General features: G+C 46.6%; 1 protein-coding gene across 2 annotated transcripts in view; it reads left to right on the top strand.

Annotated features, from left to right (window-relative positions):
• Positions 1-20,204, top strand: part of KIAA0753 (KIAA0753 ortholog) — a 235,297-nt gene that overhangs the window by 114,016 nt on the left and 101,077 nt on the right. For both annotated transcript variants that reach the window (XM_078679332.1, XM_078679331.1), the window contains exons 10-11: positions 6,331-6,444; positions 14,480-14,569. In XM_078679332.1, coding sequence (XP_078535458.1) covers positions 6,331-6,444; positions 14,480-14,569 — 204 coding nt within the window. The remainder of the gene's footprint in view (positions 1-6,330; positions 6,445-14,479; positions 14,570-20,204) is intronic.

The following is a 20,204-nucleotide window of genomic DNA, read 5'->3' as shown; positions in this document are numbered from 1 at the left end:
GCAGGCTCCAGGCCGGACTGGGAATGTGTGTGCGTGCGCCGTGGGCATCTCCTGTCCCCCTTGAGAGTCAAGGCACTTTCACTTTCCATGCCCAAGACGTGTCCGTGCACTGGCGCACCCCACTCACCAGGCTGCTGGGCAATACGACGCCAAAACACCTCGCTCTCCACTTCACCCGGGCCCCCTCCTGGGACCCGGGACTTCTCTGGATTTCCACCGATACCACGGAGCTCTCCTTTCTTCACTGGAGCCCCGCATCAGCGAGCAACACCGGCCTCTTCCGACTGCGTCACAGACCCCGCCCATGTCACGGGCAGGATGCCTGACTTCCTGCTTTCGCCCCCGCCCGCAACGGTGATTTTGTGCTTGCCTCTCTCTCCTGTGCCTGCTCCACCTTTGCTCCCTCTCCATCGCCCCCCCTCACTGTGCTTCTGACTCTCCCTCCCCCCCCCCCCCCCCCCCCCCCATCGGTTGTGCTCCATAAGTTGTTCTGCCGGCCCATCGAGACAAGCGCACGGCTGCACTTTGGAATAAAAAACATGGCCCAAAAAGACGACATTTCCAGAGTGATATTTTTTGGGATCCATTTCACGGAGAAACAAATAAAGGAAATGAGAGGAAAGAAGAAATAATACCGGTTGTTTGAAGTCAATAAGTGAGGAGGAGCCAGAAAGAGAGGGAGGCAGAGTAAGAAAGTGTGTGGAGGGCAGCTGCTGGGGGCGGTGGCCATCTGCCAGCAGCAGAGCAGGAGGACTGGATATTGTTCGCAGTACGGTGACTGGGAGCACAGAATAGATAATAATATAACACAGCGGTGAGAATGAGCTGGGAGGGCAGTGAGGCATGCGAAGAAGGAGGCGATTCCACTGAAGCTCCTCTAGCTTTCCAGGTCCAGCCCCTGGTTTGTGTTCTGCACTCTGGGGTTCAACCTGTCGGCCCTTATGTCCCGCACGTGTCCATAGACACAGAGAGGGTAAACCCGTTCTTACATCCGGCCCTTCATCACTTTAGCTGTCTTTAGAGACAGTCCTTTGACGTATGGCTGTGGTCTCTGGGCATTGCCTGTCAGGATGGACCTCGTCACTGACAAATGATGCTTCTTGCTCCTGCTCGATGCCTAGCATGCATTTTCAAATTCACTCACATTTGTCAAGCAGTGAGTTACTGGATGGCACTGTCAGAGGTAAGAGCGAGCTTTCATTTACCCCGCAAGCCCAGAGGGCGATAGAGACCTCGGTGACTGGAAAACAGCTATCCGTCTCAAAAGTGATTAGTAGTGATTAAAGGACCATCTGTCATTTACCTCAGACCCGGAGTGAGTGGCTGGAAGTGGTCGTAATCATTCAAGAAATTGCAGAAACCTGTGTTTTATTTTGAATGATTGTTCTGTTCAATGCTTTTACCAGCTAGGGCTGCTTCCAAACACCTAGAGGGAGAAGTGTAGTGGCGAGGGGAAACAGTAAGTAATAGGAAGGGAAGAGATTAGAGCAGTGCTTTAAATGGGGAAACAATAGTGCACGTTTGAATATGGCGAGTGGGCGGGTCTAGGGGCGGGGCTAACGGCAAGACATGCGAAGCTTATTGACTTGTATACTAGTTGCAACACATACCAAAACACGAGGAATGTGATTCTATAAACAAAACCGGTTAATTCGTTATACAAAACGTAAGTCAAACACTGATCATTTTAACATTTCCTTATTTTGTAAAATTTCTCTCGTTTTTCTCTCACACAAAAACACACACACACAAGCAGGCAAGCAGACAAACATAAGCAGACAAAAGCCCTTTTAACCACCTTACCTCCCATGGCTTGCCTCATTGTGCCATCACTGGGCTGCCTCCACTCCTTGCAACACAGCACGAGGGCGAACACCCGGATATCATGCAAATGAGCACACGCGGAATAGTTCAGTGGGGGCTCAGCTCAGGGCCATAAAAGTGCGTTGGCTGTCAAAGAGACAGGCTACCACCACTAGAGGCCATTGCGCCTACCCTTCATAAGTACTGGTACTCGGAGTGATAAAAATAAGAAGTGTCGGTACTCAGTATGTTTATGTTTATGTTTATTGGTTTGTATAGCGCTGAATCACCCATGAGGGTATCTCGGCGCTTGGGACTAAACAGCGTAACAGGACCAGAGGTTTAGAAGAGGTATGTTTTTAGCATCTTTCTGAATTGGGTCAGATTGGAACAGGCCCTTAGATAAAGCGGCAAATGATTCCAAAACATTGGGGCCAGGTAGGAGAATGCTTTGCCTCCACTGTGCGCCTTTTTGATCCTAGGAATGGTAATCAGCAGCTCCGAGCTAGATCTGAGTGAGCGCGTGGGGGATTAGGGGGGCAGTTTACCTGTGAGTAGCGGCCCATTTAAAGCACTGGATCAGAGTGTACATCACAGTTCTGCCTGTAGGAGTGCAGGTGTTGGCAGTCTGTCAGGGGTGAGGGAATGTTCTGGTACAGTCAGGGTTCACCTTGTACCTGTTATGGGGACGAGAGGGCACTTTCTGTAGCAGTGCAGTGCAGCGCTCCGGGGCTCTGAAATACAGATCCTTGGAGAGAAAGGCATAGTGTGGTGATTCCTTTCCGTGGATGTGCCTATCGGTGCCCAGGGGCTTGCGGATGCATAACTCTGGAGTGGGAGGCACTGTGCCTAGGTCATTTTTGTGGTGTTGTGGCACCATGCTTGCCTTATTGGGCGATGGGTCTCTTCGGAGACAGAGGCCACAGAGGTTGTCGCGGATAGCACATGACGGGGATAAGAGGCCACATGGTACTGCTGTCTGGGAATAACCTGATTGCCACGGGCCACCATGGATTAAACTGGGCCGAGGTCCGAAGTAAGTCATCAGAGACAAAAAAAACTGTTCTTTGGCCGAGGGATCAATTGCCATTTTTTAACTAAATAAATATTTCTGATGGCTTTGCTGCTGTACGTTTGTGAGATCTTTCTGTCCTATAAATAAATTAGGAGAACTGCACCAATGACGTCATAAGCAGAGATCTTATCATGATGTCATATGCAGATGCAGTGTACCTATGATGACAATGAGGGAGGGACAGTCCCAGCGAAGATATAAGATGGAGGACCATACCAATGTTGTTATGATAGACTGTACCAGCGATGTTACAAAAGGTGAGCTCTGCCAATAAAGGCAGGGGTTGGCCTAACGGCTAAGGCGCTCGACCTCGGACCTGGGGAACTTGGTTCGAGTCTCGGTAACGACGCCAAAAACCCCCTGTGATTCTGGGCAAATCACTTAATCTCCCCGTGCCTAAAATGAAAGTGTGTCCTCATGTAATGTAACTGGTGCTATGTAAAGCGCTCTGATAACTGATTCGGTTCGGTTCTAGTTCGCGCTATATAAAACTCTGCAAAAAAAACCAGTTTTTCTCCGACTATGCACATAGAACAAGCATTTGCAATGCAATAGGTCTCGCAGTTACAAGAGTTTCAGCTATTGGCATTGTAAATAACAATGCCTTTTATTTATGTTTTTAAAACAAAAACAAAAAAAAGGCATTGTTATTTGCAATGTCAATAGCTCAAACTTGCGTGAATGCGAGACCTATTGCATTGCAAATGCTTGTTTAGTTACTTTTCGTATTTTGAAACTTTTTTTCTCTCCATCCTGAGGCTGCACTTTCTTTTTATTTGTTTTATATCTATTTCACAAAGCAACAAATGAAGGAAGAGAGGGGAAGAGCAGTTCCTTGAAGTTACGGTTTCCATTCAAGTGAGTAGAAGCGAGACACAGACAGAAAGAGAAGGGAATAAGAGGAAGAAAGGGAGAGGGGCTGAGCCTCTGTGGTGGCGCCAGTAAGAACATGGCATCAACAGCAATTCCAGGGCTCATTGAACATGCTGGTGTTCCATCGAAGCGGTGACATTATGGCTTAGGGAACAGTAAGGAGGAGTCAGCGAGGCATCTGCACTGCTGATGCTAGAATTGGAGGTCAGGAGCTGGGCTCGGGCCACAGTGAGAACCTGCGGGTGGATTCAGCGGCGGCTCTAGGCTCATGGCGGACCTGGACAGGGAGCGTAGGTAGGGTGCCCCGGAAGGGGGGGTCCGGGCGGGGGACCGGGGTCAGGGTGTTTGGAAGTGGCACAGAGCCGGAGGCCGCCAAATCCCTGCCAGGGGCCACCACGCAAATATGGATCCATCCTCAGAGGATCATTATATTAGGGATATATATTGGCGTGGCGGCCCCTGGGGTTTGGCGGCCCTGTGCAGGAGCACAGCTTGCACATGCCTAAGGCCGCCCCTGGTGGATTGAGCCGGGGAGGAGGCCACCGAGCGTGCACCAGTACTCGGAGAGGCACGGATGGTGCAGTAATGCCACGGACGCCGGCAGGTAAATGCTTACCTTTTTTTGCACCTATGCTGTCAGTGCTGGTGAAGCAGAGAGCAAAAAATAAAGACAAACTCACATAGCCTCTGATAAAATGTTGAAAAAAATCTACATAAGCAGAAAGCTAAATTAAGCGGAAGCAGGAAAGTTCTGCAGCAGTACTCCAGAGCCCTCAAAGTGCATACAACAGATGATCCTGCAGCGCAAATGCTGTAAGCTCGACCTAAACATCAATATTACATTGATGGTCTGCCCCAAGTTCTGGAATTCCTTTACAGAGATGAAAATGAACAAACCAGATCTAGAAAAAAAACAACTGAACCTGATTAAAATATTCCAGAGCAAAAAATAATGGTTCTTCACAAGTAGAGGGCTTTCTTCAGTTGTGAAATATGGGAACCGAAGACCAATGGGGCATTTGGGCTAAAGAGAACAAAAAATGGAAAACACCACACATTTTTCCCATCTGAACTCACGCATAGTACATGGAGTATACACACCCAGACTGACATCCCAATGCAACGAAATCTGAATTTCGTTTTAACCCTACATTACCAAATCTAAAAAGCACAGGGATCTCCTATATTAAACACTATGATTGCACATGTATGTGTTTGCCCTTGTAAATGCCTCAGTACACTCCTAAAACTCTCAATCTGGCTTCTCATACACCAAAATAAGCTACTTAACAAAAAAGGTACATATCTTTGTATGAGCAGCAACAAAAGAAGGAAGATGGCTGCGCGTTCAGTGGTTATATACATGTTCTGGTATGTTGATTATTGTTCAAATTCTATATTCTTGTTGCTGCTGTGTATGTGGCAGTAAAATAGATGATGCTTAATATTGCCCTCCGGGCCGTGCCATAAAATGATACTAATTTCACACTGATGTATTTTGTGTCTACTAACTTCCCTTGTCTTTGAGGACGATATTAAATAATTTGATAGCGTCAGTTGCCATCATCAGAATTACTGTTTAGGTACTTGCAGGCATTCACTTTCTGACTTACTTGGGATGTTCATCGTAGAACTATAATCCTGAAATGTTGTAACCAGTTAATGTGGGCCATTGTCCTTATGTCTGCTTTTAGCACTCGGTGACACCAGTGGACGAAATTTACTTAGTGGTTTATTTTTAGTTTTTGTTCTGACTTCTGCCAAATCGAAGACTGGGCCTTGATGCTCAGGTGGCAGGGATTAGGTTGGTCTGCTAAGACACTGAACAAGTCGACACCCAACTCTGTAGTAATGGAACCTAATGACATTTTGGAAATGGTAGTGGTTTCACTGATATTTCCCTGCTTCTTGCATGTGATATGTGTTTGTATGAAATCACCTGTGTTGTCTGGCTCCAATCACCTGATGATTCTGATGAGCAGGAATTAGGAGGTGTTGCACCAGATTATAATTATATGCAATGTTTACAAAAATGGTGCCCCATTGGAGTTCATAATAGAAAATCTGTACCTATTGAGACATTTATGAGAGCGATAGATTGGACATGATAATTATGTCATACGATAGTCTTTATACAATATTCTGACAAGCATCCAAGGTCAGAATTGAGGGGGTAAGTTGTGCAAATCTCTGGTTCAGACTCTCTGAGCTGGTGATTCTGGGCAGTATTCATACTTCTCTGTAAATTGCAGAAAGCTAAAATGGTGGAAGAGATTTTGATTGAAGCTGTGTTCTAATTGGCTCTATTGATTTCATTAGCAGAGAGCTCACAGCACTGCTCTTAGATGACAAATACAGTCTATGAACATACGTACTCTGAGCCGATGAGCTGACGGGATTGGGCATTTGCTTAATTGTACTAACATATCTGCTCTGAATAAAGACAAATGCTTCCTATAATGCTGCATTCTGCTCTCACCTAACTATCACTCCTACCCCTCATTTTAAGAACCATTTTTTATTGTATTTCTTTTATTTCTGTTACCAAAAGACTTACAGTCGTTATGCTTCTTCTTTAGAGTAAACAGTGGAAAAAAGATTTCTTTTAAAGACACTTCTGACGGAGATCAAGGTGTTCTGCCGGTGAAAGCAGAAGTGAAGACGTTAGCTGCTGCTGAAGAGGAGGCAATCAGGTTGGTTTTGGTACTAAAGTGTTCTCTGTGCATAGTGGTACTCTGAATGGTTAAAGTATCACATGAGCTCTTTTTCTCGTATCAGAAAATGCTTTGGCCTGACGTATGAAAGGGTTTTTTTGACTAAGCTTACGTTGCACTTAATTTCAGTGTTTACTAGGGAGGGAAAAAGCAATGCAGTGTACCAGAGGGCATTGCAAGTTGTAATGGTCATTACAACTATCACACAAATACTGCAAGCTCTTGTGTATTGTAAGATAAAGGTGACAGTCCGTTGATATTCCCTATTTCCTTCGACTCCCATGGATGTATGTTGATGATGCATGAGCACTCCTGCAATCACAAGCTATTGAATGGTTACTGACTACCTTTGGCAATCAGTAATGATACACAACATCGAATTGTGAATGACAGCTGTTGACTTGTGAGACCCATGAATATCTACTTGATGTCCTTTTCATGACCTTCCAGTTTTTTTTGCAATGCAAGCTTTGGGCATGTAATGTAGCTAGATAGACGACAGCCTCTGGGGGCTGGAAACTGGCACTTTTTCTTTAAGGAATTGCAATACACTCTGTACAAGGAGCCAGCCTTCTCGACTACCAGTTATGCCTACTGGAACAGTACTTTTAGTGGGAGCTCCACCGGCAGCATTACTAATGCCAGTGATTCCATCAGTGTTCTCTTCTCCACAGATACTATCATTATGAGCCCCCTCATTGACCTCATGACTAGGAGGTCCAAGACTGCAAGAAGGAGAACACATTTACCACTTAGACCTCTTTTATGCACCATTCAAAGCATCACTCTTGCCACTCCAGACATATTAGAAAATGACACCTACACAATCTTATTGTCCAAGAACAGTGCTTAAGACTGATTCTTCTTCTCCAAATCAGCAGTCATAAAATGCTTTCTTACGCTAGTAGATTCTTTATCTTTCCAGTCTTTTCTCCACAGAAGACAGTATTACCTTTTAACAAGCCGTGGTGTGAGAGGCAATAAGTGTAGTCCTTTGCCTTCAATATCTAACATAACTTTGGTGATATTTGAAACTTTACATGGACGTTCTTTGGATGGCCCACTTGTGACTCTATTTGAGGCTATTAGAGCCTGCATTGGAACTGTTCGTCTTCAGTGTCTTCCCTCTCATGGCTCCAAATAAATATAGAGCTCTGTAATAAGTTCCTTTGGTCAAACCTACTGCTAGAATTCGTGATTGTATGCGATGCAAAGACGAACCATCTTACAACTCTAGCCTCAACAGTTCATCCTGAAGAGGAGTGCAAGCATCTAGGCTCAGTCTAGTGAGGCTGTATGTGTACATCAGCAATTGGAAATCCATTACCGCTGCTGTAATTGGCAGCTATGACAACCCTTTATGAGTTTGTACTGTGTGAGCAGAGAGAATATTTCAAGGAGATCTTGAACGAGGGGTTGATAGTCTCCAATCATATTAGTGCTGATGCGTCTCATCCAGTTTCACATGGTTACTGTAATCAGCTGGCCATGAATCCCTCCTCTTCGCTCTGTATGATGGACCTGAAATGTGTCTTGGCATAGGATCTTCAACCCAGTCTTCTCAGGCAGCACTCTCTGTGGGCTCATGCTGATGAAGAAATGCACTGCAGGAAGATTAAAATGGAGAGATTGAAGATAGGTGACCTAGAGAAGGAATAAAATCATACATAAACAATATTAGAGGCCTTAGAATTAACATTACTTCCAGCAGAGAGTTCTATCCCCTCATTAGCTTCAGTAACAACAGCAAAAGCAACAATATTGAGAGCAACAACGTTTAATGGAAGAAAGAGGCAGCTAGCAATAATCTACATCTGTGTGGTTCCTCTCCCTTTAACCCCCATAGAAGGAGGAGATTAGTGACTCCTCTCTTCGCCATCTTTCAACACCAGATGTCAAAAAGAGTTGCTTAAGATCACAATGATGGGTAAGTGCTGAATATCATGCAATATGACTTTAGTCTCAGGCTCAAATCTCCTGTGGCAATAAACTCCAGATGAGATGGTCAGTACCATTAGGACTAACTAAAGATGGACATCAACGGAATGAGACCTTGTCTGGTAGAACAAAGGCCCATTGTGCTAGGATTAAAGCTGAAACTACCTCATTATTAAGGAGCAACCGTGTTGAGGAAATCTGAAAAGGAGTCATGTGGAGAGCAGAGCAGTTCACTCTTTCAGCAGACCCTACTGCCTCGACTGACTCCAGTGCTCCAGACCAGGATGGTGGAAAATCTTTGAGGGACGTCTTTGTGTAGAGCATGATTTTTTTATTTTCTTTCTGCTTTATTTTCAGAGGATGGTCTGCTCCTCTGTTAATTGCTTAGGACGCTGAGTGGAGATTCATGGTAGTCTTACATGAACACAGCCCCAGATATGAAATAAAACTGGGTGTACATATCAGTTGTCGAGATTGTTAACAGTCTCCTTCAAATCAGCAGTCAGAAAATATATAATTGCCTCAAAATGCATGCAAATATGTTGTACAGCAATAGTAGAATTATCTTCATTGGTACCACAGCTTGTTTATATATATTTTTTGTCTTGCCCAGGTGGTATTCTCTAAATCTAGGGATTATACTGTACCAACCATATAAGGTTTGGTATTACACCCATCAGTGCCATTAATGCAACAAGACATTACTGCTTGGGTTAACATCAAGCTTTATAAGAGTGCATGAGGATAGGAAAATCCCTGAAGGTCATTGACTGCTGCAACTATTGTTGGGTCTTTCAGGTGGAGGAAGGTTTCTCATCCATGAAGCAATTCCTTTGTGGTGTAGAATGTGTAGCTAGTATGGTAATGCCAGGTTTCAAGACAGTCCTATGGGTTTGATATCCGTCACTGCAGAAAAGATTTGAAAAATCACTCACGTGTGCTGGATCTTGTTTCAGCAAATACAAAAGCTCCACACAAATAGAAATAAATACTATTAGTATCCTAACATCCAAATCTGCCTATACAGGTTGTGTCACTATATACGGCAACTACAAGAGAAGCTGTTTGCTTTTTGATAATTTCATGCAAAACAAATAGAAAAAATATCTGTGCTCTTTCCTGCTTAGTCTGTCCCGCCCATTTTACGAGGTTATACCTACATGGGTCTGCAGTGGTAATAGCTATGATGAAATGCGCAGAAAAATGTTTATTGTGGAGACTGTAATTATATTGCTATTTGTTGATCCATCACGCCCGTTATCACTATTCCTTCATGCTTTTGTTCCCTATATACCGATCGCATCCTATGGGACAAAGTGCTTTAGGGATCTCAATACAATGTGTATGGTCCTTTCCGTATACGTCAAGCGAAATGTCACTATTGGAGAAAGCTTGGCTTAAGTGGCTTGATTGGTATGTCTTGTGCTCCGGACCAGTGAAACATTTTCTGGAATACCCGCTAATGCCAGAAAATTGGGAAAGTTGTAGGGATCATTTAACGTGAAAGGTCTGCACAGATACAGTCTTAAAATAATGGTCCGACGTTGTGGAGTGCTTTGTGTGCGTGGTTGAGGAGCTTGAAGGTGATCCTCTTGTCGATGGGGAGCCAGTGCAGGTCTCTCAGGAGGGGGGTGATGTGGCTGCGGCGGGGGGGCGTTGACGATCAGTCGGGCGGAGGCGTTTTGGTGCGTTGTAGCTGCCGTTGGTGTTTGGCTTGGATTCCTGCGTAGAGTGCGTTGCCGTAGTCCAGTCTGCTGCTGGCGAGGGTCTGCGTCACTGTTCTTCTTGTTTCGGTCGGGATCCATTTGTAGATCCGGCGGAGCAAGCGTAGGGTGTTGTAGCAGGAGGAGGAGACGGCGTTGACTTGCTTGGACATGGAGAGGGAGGAGTCGAGGATGAATCCTAGGTTGCGAGCGTGTCGGTTGGTGTCGGTGCTGTCCCTAGAGCGGTCGGCCACCAGGAGTCATCCCAGGCTGAGGGGGTGGGTCAGAGGATGAGGACCTCCGTCTTATCCGAGTTCAGTTTCAGACGGTTGCTCCTCATCCAGTCGGCGATGGCCTTCATGCCCTCGTGAATGTTGGTTTTGGCGGTGTGGGGGTCCTTGGTGAGGGAGAGGATGAGCTGGGTGTCATCGGCATATGAGATGATGTTGAGGTTGTGGTGGCGGGCCACTTGTGCGAGGGGGGCCATGTAGATGTTGAACAGTGTCGGGCTGAGGGATGAGCCCTGGGGGACGCCGCAGATGATGTCGGTGGTTTCTGACCGGAAAGGTGGGAGGCGGACGCTCTGGGTTCTGCCGGAGAGGAAGGACGTGGTCCAGTCAAGGGCCTTCTCTCGGATTCCGGCTTCTTGGAGGCGTGTCTTTAGGGTGCGGTGGCAGACCGTGTTGAATGCGGCTGACAGGTCCAGGTGGATGAGGGCTGATGTTTCGCCGTTGTCCAGTTGGCGTCTGATGTCGTCTGTGGCGGCGATGAGGGCTGTCTCGGTGCTGTGGTTTCATCTGAATCCGGATTGGGACGGGTCCAGGATGTTGTTGTCTTCGAGATGGCGGGTCAGTTTAATGTTGATGATTTTCTCGATGACCTTTGCCGGTAACGGGAGCAGGGAGATGGGTCAGAAGTTCTTGAGGTCCTTGGGGTCCACCTTGGGCTTTTTGAGGAGGGCGTTGATTTCGGTGTGCTTCCAGCTTTCCGGAAATGTCGCTTTTTCGAAGGAGATGTTGATGACCTTCTGTAGTTGGGGTGCGATGGCCGCGTCTGCTTTGTTGAATACGTGGTGTGGGCATGGGTCTGAAGGAGATCCTGAGTGGATGGAGTCCATGATCTTGCGTGTTTCGTCGTCGTTGGTGTTGGTCTAGGAGGTCAGGTGGTTGGCGCTGTTGGTGATCGCAGGGGTGGTGGAGTCGTGCATCGTTGGTGCGGTCGTGGAGTTGAAGCTGTCGTGGATGTCAGCGATCTTGCCGTGGAAGAAGTGAGTCGCACAGTTCTTGTGAGGGCGGGATGTCATTGGCGCTGGCGTCGGGATTGGAGAGTTATTTCACGATGCGGAAGAGCTCTTTGCTGTCGTGTGCGTTGTTATCCAGGCGGTCTTTGAAAGAGGATCTCATGGCTAGTCTGATGAGGTGGTGATGTCTGCTGGTGGCGTCCTAGTGGGCTGCGTGGTTTTCTGACGTTCGTTTGTGGAGCCATTTCTTCTTCAGCTTACGGCAGGCGCGTTTGGAGGTCAGGAGATCTTCGGTGAACCAGGTGGCTCTCCTGCTGGCGTGGCTGTTGGATGGTCTCTTGAGTGGGGCGAGGGTGTTGGCGCAGTCGTCGATCCACTGTCTGAGGTTGCGGGCTGCGGCATCAGGGCAGGTGGGGTCGATGGGTGGGTTCTGGGCGAGGGTGGTGGTCAGCTGGTCTTCGGTGACTTTGTTCCAGCAGCGGCACAGCGGCTGTTGGGTGCGATGGTGCGTGGTTGGTTTTTTGAAGGTGAAGTGGATGCAGCGGTGGTCGGTCCAGTGGGGTTCGGAGGTGTGGTCGAAGGTGACGTGGGTGCTTGTGGAGAAGACGGCGTCCATCGTGTGGCCTGTGGCGTGGGTGGGTGCGGTGACGAGTTGTCTGAGGCAGAGGTTGGCGAGGTTTTCGATCAGAGTGGCGGAGTTGGTGTCGTCGTTGTTCTCGAGGTGGACATTCAGGTCCCCGAGGAGGATGTAGTCCGTGGAGGCGAGTGCGTGGGTGCTGGCGAGGTCGGCGATGGAGTCGCAGAGCTGGGTCTGGGGGATCTGTAGACGAGTGTTCCTTTGAGGGTGGTGTTGGGGTCGGTGTGGATCCGGAAGTGCAGGTGTTCGGCAGTGTTGAGGGTGTCGTCTGCGTGGGTGGTGACCTTGAGGGTGGACTTGTAGACGATGGCTATTCCTCCTCCGACTCCATTGGCGCGGTCCTTGCGGATGATCTTATAGCCGTCCGGGTTGGCTATGGCGATGTCGGGTGCCGAGGAGTCGTTCCACCAGGTCTCGGTGAGGAAGGCCACGTCCGGGGTAAAGGTGTCGAGCAGGTCCCAGAGCTCGATGGCGTGTTTGCGTGCGGAGCGGGTGTTGAGCAGAATGCAGCGGAGGTGGTTGGGTCTAGTTCTAGGAGGTTTGGTGGGTCTGTCGCAGGTGAAGCTGCAGGTGAGGCAGGAGAAGGGTCCGTGGGTCCATTTCGGGGCTGCCTGGAAGCAGGTGTTGTTGTCCGGCGTTTAGTGCGTGGAGGGAGTCGGCGTCTTATCTGAGTCTGATGTCGTGGCGAGCGTGGGGTACAGAGGTCCTGGCGCTGGGCGCGGTCCAGGCGCGGACGGGCGCAGACGGGCTTGCCTTAGGCGCGCCCTTGGCGAGCCAGCGTCGCAGCGGCCTCCATTAAGAAGGGAGGGAGGGAGGAGCAGCTGGCAGGGGGAGCGGGTGGCGAATCAGGCGCGGGGGTGGGGCCGCAGGGGAGGCAGCGGCGGGAGCGGGAAAGCGCAAGAACGGCGGGAAATCGACAGAGGCAGCAAGGGGGATGCTGAAGCGGTGGGGAAGCGACTTGGCCTGTGAATAGGGTCGAGGGTCGCTCCCACAAGCCCAGGACCGACTAGCTATAGTGTCTCACTCACAAGAGAAGCAAATGATTAGACACCCCAGAACACAACACTCCCAGATCTCTCAGAAATCGCAGTAACAAGACACACCCTTTCGCTCGCACTCTTGTACTCATCCACAATAAGATCTGACAGTCACAAAATAGTTTAAAATATTTATTTTAACTAACGTGCCCTAACATGCAGTATACATGCCACAACAAGCAGAAAATACATAGTACAAATATAGTCAGCATAGCAGCTAGTCCATAAATCATGAATGGAGATGTCATCATAAAAAGACAGTGGCACCTATCCTTCCCTCCCCTTGCTAAGGAGCAGTATTTTTATATATTAGAAGATCTTTGGGCTTTTTTCAACAGACCACATACCCCAGCCTATAGATGGTAGATCTACATCACTGGTGCTGTTTCGCTCTTCTACCTGTAAAGGTCCCTTTTTCAAGTGTCTCACCTAATTTGTGTACCCCACTAAAAACCAAAGTACGTTGTACAAACAACAGCTGCATCTGTATGTTTTGTCTAAGGGCTATGGTCTGGCCTGGACAAAATAACAAGGGGCATTGTTGTTCGACCTTGCACGTAATGTTCAGTCAAAATCCCAGGAACATCCATAGTGTGAAAACAGCGATGAGTTCTCATGTGAAAGCAGTCCTTGAAATATTGCAAAAATAAGACGTGTAGTAATGTGTGCAAAAGCAGCAGGCAAGCTGCAACGTGCTTAAGCTAAGTTAGTGAAAAACGACAATGTCCCTACTGGCCACGTGACACTTTGTGAATCATCTGTTCATTGCTTTTAGGTTGTACATCTGATCTGTTGTTAGTGCTGGTGTTTGATTTAGAGCCAGCTTGTTACAATATAGAGTGATACTTTGTCACTTTTTTTCATAGTTGTTTCTGTGAACATTAGTCCTATTTGCTCTGCAGTTATTTTTTCAGCATTTATTGGTGTTCATATTGACAACCTGGACTTTACTCGACAAGTGATCCTTTCTTTACCATTAACAAATGCTTTGATTGTGATGGTGCCAAACAAGTTCAGTCTCCATTCCAGTGTATTGATATCTGACTGTTGGAAAGTAACAGCCAGAGGTTATACCAGTTGAAAACTGTACTTTTTTTTTTAACAATGTAATATAAATATAATGTGCAAAGTATAATAGGGCTGATTTGCTGAGTGCTACAGGTTTTACTTGTAATTTAAATTGTGTAACCTCCTTCTGCTCCACTGTGGCTTGTGATACCCCAGTACCTTCACTTTGCTAATTGATGAAACCTCTCTCCAGTCCTCTCATTGCAGTGCAGAGCAGCAGCATCTTTAAAACTCTGCCGGGGAATCAGTGCTGAAGGTCGTGGATTTGGGATGAAGTGTGAATAGATGTTGCTTATTCTAGTGGTTCTAGTTTTACTGTGAAATGATAGTGCTTACAACAGTCTGTTTGTTTCACTTTATAATTCTAATTGGGAATATTGTTTCTTCCTAGACTAGCTTGGCTAGATTCTGTAACTGCCAGAACTTTGAAAGAATTAAACTTAATGCGCAAACAAGAAATGGATCGCATACAAAGCGCCAGGTACTTTGTTTTTAGCCTGCAAATTTTTATATTTATAAATGTGAAAAGTGCACTCACCCCTTTATAGTAGTCGTACAATTCAGCAAGTTTGAAAAATAGTACAAATGACTTCAGGATACAGTAGGAGTACAAAGGAATACCACAAATTGGATAATGGTAACATCCATTATTTACAGTGCTTAGACATGGTGAAGTGTTGTATGACCGTATTTGTGTATGCATGTACACCACTGTATAGTTATAGTTAGGCCAGAGTTTCCATAGGAAATGTTTTTCTTGTTTTCTGAATAACTTTGGTGCTGTTTGATGAATCTGCTCAAAACTTTCCAAAACAAAAGTTGATATAAATTGGCTTCTTTGCGGAAAGGTTTGTGCTGATCCATCAAGCAAGCGAGCCCAAGAAAAAAAGGGAGCTCAGGAGGATACAAAAGTGCCATTTCACATATTAAATCCAAGAACTTTTCTCACTTATATAGAGAAAAATTGACTGAACAGAATCGCACCAATTTTGGCAACAAGTTAGAACTTTACTCGGAAAACTTGCATTTTGTCATTTGTTGTAATACCTCTCAGCAGTTAATGGCAGTTTCATTTAATTTACAATTTAAAGAGGGGGCTTTGGTTGGACTTGAAAGGGTTAACCCCAAGAAAATGTTAAAGGAATCTGGAAGGTTGTGGCAAGGTAGCATTATACTCCTGCAATACCAAAATAGGCCGCCATATCAGCAATACTCAGTACCAAAGGTTAAAGTAATGTAATAGTTAGGTGTTGAAATGAGATGAAAAAACATTTTAAAACAAAATTGAAATTTGTCAGTTACAGTTTATTGAACCAAGTAGAACTTGCACCTGCATCATACACTTTAATGTCCATTGGGATAGCACAGACAAAGATCCACTAACTCGCCAGCTACAGACCTCTATGACTTCGTTAGGTCTAGAACAACTTGTGGAAGCCCCAACACATATTAAGGGTCACACCCTTGATCTACTTTGGACTTCTACTTCAGAGGTAGCCCTCACGAGCGTTATACCCTGTATCTGGTCCGATCATTACCTACTTCTGTGTGATATTCCTTTGGATACCGCCTTGATTGAACCACCCTTAAAAACCAAAAAAGTGCGTTCTTGGAAAAAAATCGATTCAAAAACTTTAACAGATGTCCTCTCCAAACATACTCAATCATTGAACCCCCATGGTGATTTAGATCAGGACTATAATTCTATAGTGGTGAGCCTTAAACAAGCTATCGATCAGATAGCTCCGGAAGAGGTACAGAAAACAAAGGGTGCTGGGAAAAGGGCCCCTTGGTTCACCCCGCTCCTGAGGGATCATAAAAGAAAACTTCGCCATCTTGAGAGATGCTGGAGGAAGACAAAAGATAGCACAGATCGAGAACACTATGAAACATCGTTGAATGTTTATAAAAAGCGTATAATATCAGCGAAAGGGGATCACTATGAAACTCATATAAACAATGCAGCCAACGTAAAGAAAGAAACATTCAAAATCCTAAAAGAACTGAGCAAGAAAGATGAAAAGGTGGAAATAACGATAGACTGTAATACCTTCCAAGGTTATTTTCTTGAAAAAGTGACAATTATTCTGTCAGACATTAAGAAGAACACTCTTAATACTCCCTTTACACTTCAGGCCCCCCGAGCCCCTTCAAAATTCACTATCACTAGGTTTCCAGCTAGAGACTCCATAATTCTTGGCCAGCTCATGAATACAACTAAGTCGGGCTCCCCTGCAGACCCCTGCCCCCCCGGAATCTTCTGTTTGGCGCTTCCTGTTTTAGAGGATCATATTATCTGCCTCCTAAACAACTCCCTAGACACAGGTCTTTTACCAGCTAGCTTTAAAGAGGCTCGCGTCAAGCCCCTGATAAAAAAGCCGGGGGCGGACCCGGCCTGTCTGAAAAACTATAGGCCAATATCCCAGCTGCCTTTTCTGTCCAAGATTTTGGTCCAACATGTGCTAAAATCCCTGTCTTCATTCCTGGAGTCACATCATCTTCTCCAGGAGCGTCAAGCGGGGTTTCGCGCACATCACAGCACCGAGTTAGTAATGCTCTCGGTGCTGGATGAGCTTAGATGCATGGCTGACAGTAAAAAACCAAGTGCCCTGATACTTTTAGATCGTTCAGCGGCATTTGATACTGTCAGCCATGCCCTACTCTTGGACAGACTGGCCGCATTTGGGATACAGGACTTGGCCTTTCAATGGCTAAAATCCTTTTTATCAGGGAGGACTCAGAGAATTCAATTAGTGGATTGTATATCGGAAGTGGGTGCTCTTGAGTGCGGAGTCCCGCAGGGGTCGGCACTATCACCACTTCTATTTAACCTCTACCTACAACCACTGATAGACTCCCTGGCAAATATGGGCTGCAGAATTTTTAATTATGCTGACGATACTCAGCTGTTGCTGAGTATAGACAATACGACATCGGCTCAGACCCAGGCCCAGAATATACTTAGGTTTACTGTGAGCTGGATGACAGCAAACCTGCTGAAAATAAATCCTGAAAAAACGGAGGTCCTGGTGGTTTCAACCGCTAGTTCGCCCTGGAGCGACTTGTTCTGGCCCAAAGAACTTGGCCCCACCCCAAAACCATGCCCTAATGTAAAGAGCCTTGGTATAAAAATCGACCACGAGCTGACGATGGCTAGCCAAGTATCCTCTGTTGTCGGAACCTGTATTAATTTAATTAGGCAATTGCGCAAACTAGTTCCCCTACTTTCCTTGAATATGCTCCGAACCATTGTTTCGGCAACAATAATCTCAAGGATTGATTACGGAAATGCACTATATCTAGGTCTGCCAAAAAACTTCATCAACCGTCTGCAGGTTGTTTTGAACGACGCAGCACGGCTAATCTTTAGATCACCCAGACAGACCCATGCCTCCCCACTGCTAGAGAGATTACACTGGCTCCCTGTAAAGCAAAGGGTGGAATTCAAAAGCCTATGTATCGCCCATAAGGCAATTTATGGGAATGCGCCTGTCTATATAAAGGAACGACTTAATATCTATAATCCCAAACGGGTACTGAGATCTTCCAATTCCCAACTGTTGTCGTGCCCGCGTTTTAAAATGGCAACAAAGGGTGGGAGATCCTTTTCTGTCCAAATACCACAGATGTGGAATAAATTGCCGGAGACTCTTCGCAGAGAAACCAATCTTCTTCCCTTTAGGAAATCATTAAAAACGTTCTTATTTAGGGAAGCCTTCTGCTCCATCTGAGCCGGTGTTACGCTGGTACCTTTCTGCCTATATATCCATTTGTTGTTACTGTATTTTGTCAGGAGCGCCTAGAGACCTGCCGGTGATTTGGCGCTATATAAAACCCAGATAACAATAACAATAACAACACTGCTTATGACTTCACATATTACATCACTGATGACATGTTAATTATAATTCTAGAGACTTCTACCTACAGATTCCTCATCTTTTGAATATTACCCAGACATCAGACTACATCCGGGAAACCTTCAGCAGTACCCCCTTATGCTGGCAGATGTCGCCGTGGCTCCACATGAACATTGTTCTGCGTCGGACGGAATGTATAGGCACCACCCATGTATACTGGTAGCCGTTACTTTCTTCCTGCACCAACAGAAACAGATCTGGACCTATTCCTTGTCATGTTAAGATCTTCTCTGCTACGAAAAATAGTTGCAAGGAAAACTGACCTACATGTGGTTTGTCTGTGGTGCCGGGGGTCGGACCACGATTCCAAAGCCTGCAGTGACAGTGCTGTGATGCACCCATAGGTCGTCCGTGGTCAGTAGGCGAAGCACTTGTTATGCTGCAACCAGAATTTCCGGGGCTGTTGGCGACACTGCAGTAAATGAGGACTTCCACACGGCCATGCTGCACCTTTTTGGCATGTTACTGACTCTCTGGTGTGCATGTGGGCCTCATGGAGCAGAGAGGCCCCCCAAATGTGCTTCTGCCAGCAGGTCTGCCCTTGGCACCATTTGGGCCCTCAGAATCCTCTCTGGATCGACTTCAGTACCATGTCCCTTCTCAGCGCACAACCCATGCCGGAATATGATGCACCAATGCCAGCACCACCAACTCCGGAGGACGGCAGCCAACCTATAGTGCTGCCTGATACCGAGACGGCGCAGCTTGAGCGCGGCCACAATCTTCTTTATCTGAGCCGCATCCATTTACCACCCTTCTGATTTTGCCACAGTGCCTCTACCTTCTGGAAAAGCTTGTGTCCTTCATGAGTTAGTCAGCACAGACTCTGATAATGGGGGCTATGATGCTGGGGATGATATTGCCCAGCCTTATCTAGAGGTCCTCCAAGATACCAAGATGCCTCCCCAGACACTGGACTAATATCCCATGGGTGCCTGCCACAGAATACGGTGCCTCTTTTGATATGGGTATGCGCAGGATGGCAACAAATTTTTTTCTTCCAATGTTCTGACAGAGGTGTTGCAGTCTGGCTAGTCGAGTTCATACCATCTACTCTCACTCAATGAGAAACCATGCTCAGGCCTGCCTGTGCATCATCACATCACCGGGCACCATTGCCCTGCTCCAGGGGACCTAGCTTTACTCACCCAGCATCCCACTCCTGAGAACCATGTAACTTCGGCCAGTAGAGTAAACTCAAATGCTTTTCTCACTACTCCTCCTAACGGAATAGAAGACAGTAGAGACGTTTGGTAAGCAGGTTTTTGACAAAGACTACAAGATTGGCCCTTCGGTCAGTGAAATCCAGCTGCCTCTTAAGCCACCACTTTCAAACCTTGTGGGACACTGGCTCAAGTATTGCCCAGGGCCCCGAAAGAAGATGAAGCAATACTTTTTCAGACCATGCAAGATGTTCTTGATACGCCAAGTTCACCATCCTCTGTGTACTGGATACGACTCACTTCCCCTGTAGAGTTATTGATATCAGTGTGGCCATTTGAAGGCATGTCTGGATGTTGTCCACTAGCTTTCCGGGATACGTTCAGGCCAGACTTATGGACTGGTGCCCAACCTTTTGGGTATAAAGCGCACTCGGCCATGGAGTGCTTCATAGATAGCATTGCCACCATGCGCACTTGGGGCCTGTTTTGCCCCCTCATTGGCTATTATAGGGACTTCCAACATCCCAACTGCCCCAGTATGTGTAGCAATTTACCCAGCCTATTCATGGTTGTGGTACCCACAGGAGAAGGCACGAGATACAGTGTATAGGCCAATCTTCTGCCACCCCTGCTGCTGCCCTCCTAAGCCTCTTTAGCCTGCCCTTGACTGACACCCTGTCAGCGGCATGGTCCAGCACATTCTGCCAGGGTGACCGGTGATAACTTTTAGACACTAGGTTCATGCAAATTGTTCAGCATGGTTCTGCTTAATCATTTGATGAAACTCTGCTTAACCTTCCACCATTCTCAGACTATCTGCTTGCCCTGACTCAAGGTCTTGTCTGCCTTTGACCTGGGAGATTGGATGGTAGCACTGGACCTGCTGGCTGCTTAGTCCACTTTCCTGTGCTACAATCCCACGGGCATTTTCTGCAGTTCATGTTAGCCCATAAGCATTTCCAGTTCGCTGTGCTCCCTTTGTGGTGGTGGTAGCCTTCTTCCCCAACCTTGTTGACTTGTTGTTGAAGACTGG

This window comes from Lissotriton helveticus, chromosome 3_1 (genome assembly GCF_964261635.1).
Source record: "Lissotriton helveticus chromosome 3_1, aLisHel1.1, whole genome shotgun sequence".
Lineage (NCBI taxonomy): Eukaryota > Metazoa > Chordata > Amphibia > Caudata > Salamandridae > Lissotriton > Lissotriton helveticus.
The sequence above is the reverse complement of the archived record's forward strand: the minus strand, read 5'-3'. Positions and strand labels throughout refer to the sequence as shown.